We start from the raw sequence: 12,240 nt of genomic DNA, 5'->3' as shown, positions 1-12,240 counted from the left end.
GGGGGGGGGGGGCTCAACACACACCTCCAAACACCTGGGCAACACTAGGAGGCACCCAGGCTAGTATCACATAACAAACAAAAATCTCTCACACACACACACACACACACACACACACACACACACACACACACACACACACACACACACACACACACACACACACACACACACACACACACACACAAAACCCCTCCCAAATTACACAAAACAAATAACAAAAAGTCATCTTAAACAAGAAAACAAAGTCAAACAAAACAAAATAAAGAACAGAAAATCACGCAAAACCGAAACAAAAAAGAAAAAAAAAATATGCAAAATAAACAAAAAAATCATCCACAAAAATCACACAAAACAAAACCGCCATACGGTTAAATATTTTCGCACGGATACACATACTGGAATAGAAAGATGTATTACAATCTATACATAAATAAAACAGTAGATTTATGTGTGTCTGTCTGTCTGTGTGAACATATTTCACCGATAAACTCTTCAACACATAAAACTGAAATTAGTTAGTAAATAAACATGTCCCTGTAGAGGTGATAGTTATGCCCTTTGAACTAACAGGGAGCAGGCAGGAGTTATCTCCCTCTAGATCTATGGATATGTAACTTTCGAAAATATCTGTGATAAAGCGACTCCTCCGCATAGAAAACTGCCCTGTTAAGGGTGAAGGAATTAATGTTTTTGGCCAATTTTTCGATTTGTTGTCCGAAAGTTCGAGGTTTAAAATGATACCAGTTTTGTCATGTTCTGACGCGTCTGTCAAAAGTTTTAGACATACATACATACATACATACATACATACATAAATTTGAACAGACAGGTGAGATTTATATTATAGACTAGCGAGGGGTACCCGGCGTTGCCCGGGTGTTTTTCGGGGTATGTGAAAAAACCCCGAAGCATTGACGACACGCAGTTGAAAAATAGTAAAGTGTTTTAAAAACAACAGGTGCGCGTTTTTGATTGACGTGACGGCGATAGGTATTCAGCAGTTATTTTGTGCGGGACAGTTTTGAATAAATGGGTTTGTTTGTTTTTAAAAAGCCGCTCCCTCGTCTCGAAATGAAAGCTACAGTCTGATATGACGAAGTCGACATTGACCAAACTGGCCCTGGGCCTGTGATTAGAGCCGAGGTTCGCTTTTTTTTATACCGAAAAGCGAATATAACGCGTGCCGATGCGGGAAATGTAGAATAATTAAGGTTTGAAAGTGAATAAAATTAAATAGAGAGGCGAGCTCCGTGAATAATTTGTAGATTTTACAATTTATAGATGATATAAAAAGTTTTAAAAAGTTGTGAAGCGAGCAAGCGCTTGTTTGAAAGAAGCCTTTCGTGGACATCGAGGAAAAGCGAACATACATACATACATACATACATTTTCGCTTTTATATTTATAGACTAGCTTCCATTTCTTGTAATAAATAATTTTACCAAAAATACTTCATAAGTTTTGGTTTCGGTTTCGATTATAGCTGAAGGAACTCAAGTTATATGTATATATACATATATTCTCTTTTTCTTCATAAGTTTTGGTTTCAGTTTCGATTCAAGCTGATGCACCCAACTCATATGGATATATTTTTTATTTTTGCAATCGCAACTTTATAATATATATGAATCGATAGAAAACTGACTCTATAATAATATATACGAAATCTGCAAGAATTAAAATACCATATCTAAGAATGTTTTACAACCGGGCTATGCCGGGTGTCTCTGCTAGCTTAGATAAATACTTTTGCAGTTTTAACAAAAGAGCTACAAGGATATCAGAACGTCTTTATTTACGCTAAACATCAACAGAATGCCAACATTTATATATTACATATGAAAGAGTCTGCTGTGGCATTTACACAGGTCTTGCTAGTAGATATAACTCTAATTTTTTATGGGTTGTATGCAACTAATAATAATGATATTCTTACCTGCGATTCCAATGGCGTATTTGGATTGCACCGTATTGAGGTAAAAAGTTCCATTCTCTTTTGTTTGGGCTTTCATACCTGTTGAAAAAAACAATCGTAAATCAGTTACGGGTCGACTGAGTCGAAGCAGCCAAATTTCCGCTGTCCATTTTTTTTTGTAGTCATTTTCAACTCAGACAACGCACGTTGCTGCTTGGAATGTAAGAGGCTACTATTTGGCATCGTGTATAACAAGATAATGTGGGGAGTTGAGCAGTGAAATGACTGTTCACATTACATTTAAATTTCTGCGTATCATACATTCAGGGAAGCAAGAAACAAGGAAGGAATTTCAAAGTCTAGAGTAGAAGGCTTTTCAGCAAGTAGGAACCACAACAGTGAAAGGGTGGGATTTTGTTGCTTGTTATGTTAGTCTGGAGTATGTATGTCGAGGGGGCACAAGTGCTATGAGTTCATCAGAGCAAATTCCATCAAATTACTTGTAAAAGAGGCACAGGGATGTGACATGGCAGTGATGGGACAGAGGTTGGATCTTGGCCGACAGTGCAACGGTTCCACTTCAGGATAAGATGCATGTAACCTACATCACTCAATAAGTCCCGGGCCTAACTAATAAAGCAACGATTTTAAGACAAAATTCAATTATATTCATCGACATTGTCTTTTTCTAGGATGTTACGTTTATTCCAACGCTTCCATAACAATTTGATGACGTTTTGGGGTTTGTTTTACATAGATTCGAAAAAGTTGTCAAAAAACAAATATTTAACAAATAAATGTTATCAAAGGCAAGATAGGTTACTGTTCAAGGGTTAAGTTGCTGATGTACGTAAAACTCTGTAGCTGAGGTCGGCGATAGCACCTGGAATAGGTCAATCAGGTATGTGTGGGAAAAAACATGAAAGGAAAGAAAGAAAGAGAGAGAGAAAGAAAGAAAGAGAGAAAGAAAGAAAGAAAGAGAAAGAAAGAAGGAGAAAAAGAGAAAACATGAAAGAAAGAAAAAGAGAGAGAGGATGAAAGAAAGAAAGAGAAAAACAGAGAAAGAAAGAAAGAAAGAAAGAAAAAGAGAAAGAAAGAAAAAAAGAAAGAAAGAGAGAAAGAAAGAAAGAAAGAAAAAGAGAAAAAATGAAAGAAAGAAAGAAAAAGAGAGAGGGTGAAAGAAAGAAAGAAAGAAAGAAAAAGAGAGAGGGTGAAAGAAAAAAAGAAAGAGAGAAAGAAAAAGAGAAAACACGAAAAAAAGAAAGAGAAAAAGAGAAAGAAAGAAAGAAAGAAAGAGAAAACACGGGTCCTTGCGTTTATTTGCCTAAATATGGTTGGATTGCAAAAAGGATTATGATTTTTTATCAATGATTCAATTTTTTCTTTTTAAACATTCATAAAGATCAAAGATGGTTTTTACTCGCTGAAGAAACTGACAGACTGAAAATTTTGGTAAAATAAATGATTAGCAAATTATTGACGATGATGCAAACATTCAAATCTCTATCTCTATCTACCTATTTTATAAAGGTCACTTTGTGTGTGTGTATGTGTGTGTGAGTTGCTTCCTCATAGGTTCCAAAACGGCTGAGCCTATCTTTTGAAAATTTAACACAAAGATAATTTACATGTCTGGCAGTGTTCTTAGATATGTTTTGTACAGAAGTTCATCCAATAAATATCGAAAATCGAACAAATCCGGCTCTAAAAATAGTCTTTCTTTCTTATAGATAAAAAAGAATAATTTTTACAGGGGAATATTTTATGTTACACCGGCCAAGTGAAATAAAATCTCAGCAAATCATTTTCGAAAATCGAAAACATCCGATCTTAAAAATAGTCTTTCTCTCTTATAGAAAAAAAATAAAGAATTTTACAGGGGAATGTTATACGTTACACCAGCCAAGGGAGATAATAAAATCTCAAAAAATCATTTTTTCTTAAAAATAAAAATCCAGATTTTTTGTTATCTGGAGATATAGCTCAGTGATAGAGCATTCGACTACAGATCGAATGCTCTCCTGTTCAAGCTTGAGTGTACCTAACCATTTAAAAAAAATAAATTTTATTAATCAGTTTAATTTACAATAAAAGAAGTAGTACCATTTAAAATCCCCACAAATCATTTCTTCGTTTGCATATTTTAAAACTAAACATTAATCAGAAGTGACTTTTCCAGGGCATTCATCATCAAGCCCAAATATCAGCAGACGTGATATTGTAAACAAACACAGACGGAATTCAATGAACGACATTATTATTTGTTTATTTATTTTTTTGCGAATTAGTCCACCAGGAAAATTATTCCTCGTAATATATAATAATCAATAGAGGATTGATTCTATAATAATACATATGTAATTTGTGTGAATTAAAATATCATGTTTAAGCGTATTGTACGATCGGGCAACACTGGGCGTCCAACTAGTTTGAAAATAAAATCATGAAAAAAGTTTGTTTTTTTCTCACCAGTTAAATTGAAGAATCCTTTGGATTTGATGAACAGTGCGGCGGAAATGTTGTCATCAGACATTTCTTCAAATTTCAGGAGCATACCTTTGGCATTTTTCCAAACTCCAGTAGAATTAACGATCTCAGCTGGAATAGAAAAAATACTTTTGTAAAACAAGTATTGACTAGTGATGAGATGATTGAAGAATTTCTCCCAATTCCGATGCAATTATTAATAAAATGCCATTAAAATATTCTTTAAATATTGAGAGTAAAACGAAATACATTGTTCTACAATTGCATAGTAGTATTGTGGACACAAGAGTTATATCCCTTAATCACAAAACTACCTGATGTTTTCCATGTAATATCATGGAGTAGTTTCATGATAAAAGGGACTTACTGGGAATTAAAAATTTAAAAGTAAAATGAACACAGTGTACCTATTTACAATGCCTCCCCACGGGAGAGAGTTAGACACCAGGGTCGTTTTTTAATGTGGAGAAAAGGTACAAAAATAAAAATTGTCTCAGTCGTGAAAGGCTGCTCCTGCTCCTCCACCGAAAGAGAACAAGAAATGGAAGTTCTGAAGAACAGATACTACACTTTGATCTTGGCTAAAAGATCAGTAAAAATTTGTCGAAATATTAAAAATGAAATCGAAATAAATATTATTAAATTATTTTTCAAGCATTAAAAAATATATATAATAATACCATTTTCAATACTTTTTAAAATATTGAAAATAAAATCGGTGTATATTGTTTTGAAATTGCATTGTATTATTGTGAATACAAGAGTTATGCCCCTTTCTGGTGATGTTTTTCATATAATAACAGGGAGTAGTTTTGTGATAAAGGGACGTAACTCTTGTATCCACAATTCCGGAAATTCAAAATTTAAAAAGTAAAACAAACACGGCATAGACCAATCTACAATGGGGAAAATAACAACATTTAATCACGCTTGGTTGGTCAATTATAAGTGGGTCGGGGAAGGTAAATATGATTATCGACAGACAACATTTGTTTGTGTAAAAAGACATTTGTTTTAAGAAAAAATGGGTGAAAATGCCTTGAATCGAACAGGGCTGACACAAAACGAATTAAAGCTGTAAATAGTTGACGAGTTTTGTTGCGGGTTAGAACAGAATCTAAAGACATTTTAAGCCAAAGCTTGTTTATTTGTTAAAATAAATGATTTATTTTGGAGAAAAAAATCAAGGAGGACTCATCTTTATTTGGATTCCTAATTTTTAAAATATATATATATATATATATATATATATATATATATATATATATATATATACATATATATATATTTATATATATATTTAATATATATATATATATTTAATATATATATATATATTTTTAATATATATATATACATATATATATACATATATATATATATGTATATATATACATACATATATATATATATATATATATATATATATATATATATATATATATACACATATATATGTATATATATATATATATATATATATATATATATATATATATATATATATATATATATATATATATATATATATTTTAAAAATTAGGAAGCCAAATAAAGATGAGTCTTCCTTGGTTTTTTTCTCCAAAATAAATCATTTATCTTAACAAATATATATATATATATATATATATATATATATATATATATATATATATATATATATATATATATTAGTGTTGGGACGATTAATCAGAATCGAGAATCAGAAAAATCGGAACATTTTATTGTATTGGAATTGAAAATAATTATGCCTATTTTTTGATGCAAAAAACGATTCCTTTAATTATCATTTTTTTTACAAGATTTTGTTGAATATTTATATAAAAAATCGGAATTGGTAATTGCATTGGAATCGATAAAAATATTGGAATCGTCCCATCACTAATACACACACACACACACACACACACACACACACACACACACACACACACACACACATATATATAATATCTCTATAAATACATTTTTTTTACTTACTGACACTAGTGTTTTGCACTTACGCAATCATCAGTGTAGTCACAATGGTACCTTTGACTCTGCAGTACTGTATTCAAACTAGTTTCCAATCTAATATAAAGAGATATCAATCATACCAGTTATCATAGGTGCCACAGGGCTTATAAAGAAGAACCTGAAGTCCTTCCTAACTAATATTCCTGGTGACCCAAGTGCAAGAGAAATCCAGACAATTGCACTTAAGGGAACAATGAGGATACTAAAAAGAGCTCTCGGTTGGTTTCAATAAAAAGCAGAGCAATGTTGGCAGCTGGTTTGGCTGCCCCATCCCCAGCATTACAATCTTCAAAGGAAGAAAACTAAAAAAAAAAAAAATGTAAACAAATACTTGGATTATTGATTCCCTTTAAGTAATCTTCTGCCTCTTCTATTGTTTTTTTTTTCTTTTCTTGTGGCAGAAATCATCATTCAACCGACAATGTCTGGAACTTGATAAACGATTATTTATTTGTAAAAAAAAAAAAGGTCAGAAATGAATGACTATTTCCTGTGATAAATCGACTCCGGCCATCGATACAAAAATATCAAAGATAGACAATGTAGTCCTAAAATCAATAAATCATCGTTAACCAATTTAAAAAAAAAAAAATCTTTTTCATTGCAAACAAGATACGAGGGGCGGGCAATAAGTAATGCCCCTGGCCCACTTCCCATAGCAGTAGAGCAACGAAACTTGGCACAATTATTAGTCTTTCTCTACATAGGAACCACCCAGAGTTATGCATTTCTCCCATCGTTTGATGCAGCTCTGGAGACCGTTTTTGTAGAACACCCCAGGTTGGTCCTCCAACCACGACGTGACTTCAGAAATCAAGGCTGCATCATCACCGAAACGCTTTTCTTTCAAAAACAACTTCATGGCTGGGAAGAGGTGAAAGTCAGAGGGTGCAAGGTCAGGAGAGTGGGAGAATGGGAGAGGATTTCATAACCACACGCCCATGCTTCTGATCTGGTGACATGCGAGTTGTGGACCGGAGTGTTGTCCTGCAGGAGGATGGTACCTTTGCTGATCTTGCCCCACCTCTTGATTTTGATAGCTTCCCTTAATTTCCTCAACAGTGAAGCATAATAGGCTCCTGTAATTGTGGTACCCTTTGCCAGGAAATCTGTCATCACTACTCCGTCCTGGTCCCAGAAGACTCTGAGCATGACCTTGCCAGTGGAGGGCACCCTTGCCTTCTTTGGAGGTGGTGAGTCCAAGTGCTTCCACTGCATTGACTGGGTTTTGGTCTCTGGATCATAGTGATGGACCCAGGTTTCATTCTGTGTAATCAGTCTTTTGAAAAACTTTGACTCATCTTCTTGGCACATCTCCAAATTCATTCTCGAGCACTTGACACGTTTTTGCTTCTGGAATCGTGTGAGCAACCTGGGAATCCATCTGGCAGACACCTTATGCATATGCAAATGGTCATGAATGATAGTTTCCACAGATCCTGTACTAATCGTGACATCTTGGGCTATTTGGCAAATAGTAATGTGCCAATCTTCCAAAATGGCAGCCTCAACTTGATGGACAGATGCCTCATCAATGGCAGAAGGGGTGGGGGCGACTAGGTCTGGGAGCTGTTTCCATAGACTTCCGGCCATGTTTGAATTCCCGATGTTAGTGTTTTACAAGGTCATATGATGGGGCATTATCACCATAAATTTCTTTCATTTCATCAAAAGTCTCCTGTGGTGTGCGTCCTTTCAAATACAAAAACCGGATCACTGCTTGTCATTCAACAGGCTCCATTTCACACATGACTCAGTTCAACCACATGTAAAACAGAAACCACAAGTAGTTCAGAGCTGTAATTTGCCACACAACCCGTAGAGATATAAATCATTTCACATGCAAAATTTCAGCTAGATCAGACAACTGGAAGTGGATCAGGGGCATTACTTATTGCACGCCCTTCGTACATTGCCGTTGTTCATTATTGCGATATAATAATTAATTACATCTTGTTGTCAGAGGAGATCGTCCCTAGTTACTTCCTGTTTAGACGAGAGCACCTTTAGTTACTTTCAGACAACTCTTATACTTATACAGTAGGGAAGCAGGAAACTGTGAGGGAATTTCAATGTCTAGCAGCCCGAGAGAAGAAACTATTAGAGTAGAAGGCTAGGGACTTCAGCAGTGAAGGGGTGGGATTTTGTTTACTTCTTATCTATAAGTGACCCCCCCCTGCCCTTGACAAGCGGTTATTCATTAGCAAAAAAAAAAAAAAAAGATTTGAATAAACTGAAATAAACAATGAATTACAAAACATTTGATGCAAATGGCTGCCCCCATGTTTCTGCTATATATCACAATCAGGGGAGATCACCACTGATTACTTCCTGTTCAGGGGAGATCACTCCGAGTTACTTCTTTTTGTCAGGAACAGACAACTCTTATACTTATGTATAAGGGAAGCAGGACACTGAGAGAGGGAATTCCAATATGCAGCAGTTCAAGAAACGAAACTTTTAGAATGGAAGGCTAAGGACTTCAATAGTGAAGGGGTGGAATTTTGCTTAATTTTTATCCAAGATTTCCTTCATTTCTCGGACCTTGATATGCATTAGTTACAAAAAAAAAAAATATTTGAATAAACTGAAATGAACAACAAATTACTGACCATTTGTTGCGATATTGTCTCCAGTCATCCATACAAAAATAAAGAAGATGGACAACACAGTCCGGAAATCGACCCCTTTTCGCTGGGATTCCATTTCTTGTTGACTGCACGGAATCTGAAAAGAAAAAAGAAAATTATATTTTCCATTCATTAAAATCTAAATGAATAGACACAAAAGTTTTTTTTTTTTTTTCATTTAAGTAACAAAAATTATCTCCCCTTGTTTAAATAATTAGCCTGAAGAGGGCGACTTGGAGCAAGATTGATGTATTGGCACCCAGCCTTCCTGCAACTACTGAAAGAGTCAACAATTATTGGAACCAATGCATACACAACCTTTAACAGCAAACTTCACAATATAAGTTCCGTGTATGCACGCGTTTGCACCCCCACTTTTTTGTCTATTAACCTTATACTAGGCATTTAGTTGTCTTCCACTGCAAAAACTGTGACACTAGGATTAGAAACTGGGATTGTAGAAGTCAGCGCCCCAGAGGAGGGCCCTCTGACCCTGCAAAAGATGCCTGTACAGTCCTGATGGCATTCCTGGCAGAGTGCCTCAGGTGATTATCAATAAACTAACCCCTTCTTAAATAAAGAAGGCAAAACCTGGGAAGGTGGACCTCACAGAACAGGGACCAGGTCATTACAGGAATGGTCTAATCTCTGTTGTTGAGTACTGCTGCCACATCTGGGCAGGAACTGCTAAAAACAGCCTATCCTGCCTTGACAGAGTACAAAATAGACTTTGTGGCTTAGTGGGGGATACCCTTTTCTCTTCTCTGCAACCTCTCTCCCACAGAAGAGATGTTGCGAGCCTGTCTTTGTTTTATCGTTATTTTCATGGCAAGTGCTCGTCTGAGCTCCAATCTCTGGTACCCCCTCGCCAATCTTTCACGAAAAACACCCGTCTAGCTGAAACCACTGTCAATAATTTTCCCCACTCTTAATCCGTGCCTAAATCAAAACGTAGATTCCATGAACAAAGCTTCTTTCCTAGAAGTGCACGCCTGTGGAACTCTCTTCCGATGGCCTGTTTCCCACCTGACTACAACTTGGATGTCTTCAAGTCCAACATAAACAAATTCCTGATAAACCTCCCCCTTAAGTAAGACACTTTATCAAATCTCCATTACTAACGAGTACTATGATATTATCCCATTGATTACTGTACACGCAATAACTCCTATCCTCGAGTGGATTCTGGGCGTTGATAAGTGGTGACTACCATGTAAAAAAAAAAAAATGTCCAATGGCTAAAAATGCAACTGTTTAACAAAAATTGTAAAGTAGATATTTTATTCTAATTTACAGTTTTTGTGTTTTAATTATCAATGTATCTTATCATTAGAATTTTTATCCTGTTAAAAATGGGCAAAAGTTATAGACCATTGATTTCGAAAGAATGCTTTATGCCAAATTGATGGTTGAATATAGTTAATGTGTGCTCATTTTTGCATCGAATATTAATCCTTATTAATCATGAACTGTGTATCAAACAAAGATTCATACAACATGTTTGTTAGTTCGGCCCAGTAGTTTCTGAGAAAACTTCTGCCGTAACTGCACTATTGTAGTAACTAATCCATAAATGTGTAAAGAACGGATACCTTAATACTTAGTCTGCTGCACCTTATAACAGCTACATTGGCCCAGTAGTTTCCAAGAAAAAGTGAGGGTAAATGTTGCATTGTGGTGACTAATCCCTATTAATCCCTATTAATCTCTATTAATCTCAGATTGACCCAGTAGTTACCGAAAAGGGGAACGGACAGACAGTTAGACAAAGAGAAATATAATCGAGATATATAAAAGTGTGTGTATGTATGTGTGTTTGTATGTCTCGCAAAAATTTTCGACATGGGTCATGGATTTTCACGAGATTGGTATCTTTTTAAACTTCCAACCTTCGCCCGACAAATATCGAAAAATTGGCAAAAAAAAGTTAATTTCTTCACCCAAAAATCATCAGTTTTCTACAGGGAGGGGTCAGCAAAAACCGTCCTCTCATGGCAAGTTCGCTTCTACGCATGCGCAAATGACGTCGGAACATGATTTAGTTTAAATATTAAAAAACCAACACAATCTTGTACACGCTGTCTTAGCTCAGTTGCTTAGAGCGCGGCCTCATTATCTAAAGGTTTTGGATTCAAATCGTCGTGTGAGATTTTTTTTTTTTTTCTTTCGATTTTTAAAATTTTAATATTGAAACCATTTTTCACGTGTTTTTTGGGGTGGTGGTGGTGGTTATCTTTCAGATTTTTTAAAGAAGTTTTAACGTTCGTTTCTCTGTTTTATTTTTCCATCACATTCGCGCTTTCTTTTTTTTGTTTGTCCATTTTCACATTTAAAACATCGTTCGTTTGCCTTTCGTGTGTTTTTTTTTTGTGTTTTTTTTTTATTTTTTAAAGTTTTAACATTTATTTGTTTTTAAATATTTACTTCGCTTATTCTTAAGTTTTGATTACCCCCCCCCCCCCCCGCCCGAACACAAACACCTCTAAACACCCGGGCAAGGCCGGGTACCCTCCTGCTAGTATATATATAAAAGAAAAGAAAAAATTAAACCTCAAAGTTTCCATTCCTAAAAGTCATCAAAATGATGAATTATCTCCCCTTGATTAGTCATGACAATGCATCAAAATAAATGGATTATCTCCCTTCGATCAAGTGTGACAAGGCCATCAAAATGATAAATTATATCCCCTTGATTAGGCATGACAATGCATCAAAATCAAGGAATTATCTCCCGTAGATCAAGTGTGACAATGTCATCAAAAAGATAAATTATCTCCCCTTGACTAGGCGTGACAATGCATCAAAATCAAGGAATTATCTCCCTTAGATTTAGTGTGACGATATCATTAAAATGATAAATTATCTCCCCTTGATTAGGCATGACCATTGTCATGCCTAATTAAGGGGAGATAATTTATCATCAAAATCAAGGAATTATCTCCCTTAGATCAAGTGTGACAATGCCATCAAAATGATAAATTATCTCCCCTTGACTAGGCGTGACAATGGGCCATATTCTTCTGCTGTGATCGTCTTAAACGTTGTTCCCGGCTGAGGTGGCCCGTTAATCTATTGAATGACATAATGACATAATGAAGAACTCACATAAAAAAAAAATTCACTTGAAGCATAAAACCATTTTCCAAATTATTGGATTCGGTATTAAATACCTTGTAAAGGATTGATACG

General features: G+C 35.1%; 1 protein-coding gene across 1 annotated transcript in view; it reads right to left on the bottom strand.

Annotated features, from left to right (window-relative positions):
- The window catches only part of LOC145259099 (uncharacterized), a 58,302-nt gene that overhangs the window by 19,334 nt on the left and 26,728 nt on the right, over nt 1–12,240 (bottom strand). Inside the window, exons 2-4 of the mRNA XM_080116753.1 lie at nt 9,034–9,148; nt 4,388–4,516; nt 1,940–2,017 (exon numbers count right to left, since the gene is read on the bottom strand). Of these exons, the coding sequence (XP_079972879.1) occupies nt 1,940–2,017; nt 4,388–4,516; nt 9,034–9,127 (301 nt within the window). The 5' untranslated portion in view covers nt 9,128–9,148. The remainder of the gene's footprint in view (nt 1–1,939; nt 2,018–4,387; nt 4,517–9,033; nt 9,149–12,240) is intronic.

This window comes from Euprymna scolopes, chromosome 34 (assembly GCF_053919585.1).
Source record: "Euprymna scolopes isolate OS-2025 chromosome 34, ASM5391958v1, whole genome shotgun sequence".
Classification (NCBI taxonomy): Eukaryota; Metazoa; Mollusca; class Cephalopoda; order Sepiida; family Sepiolidae; genus Euprymna; species Euprymna scolopes.
This window is presented reverse-complemented; position numbering and strand designations above follow the sequence as displayed.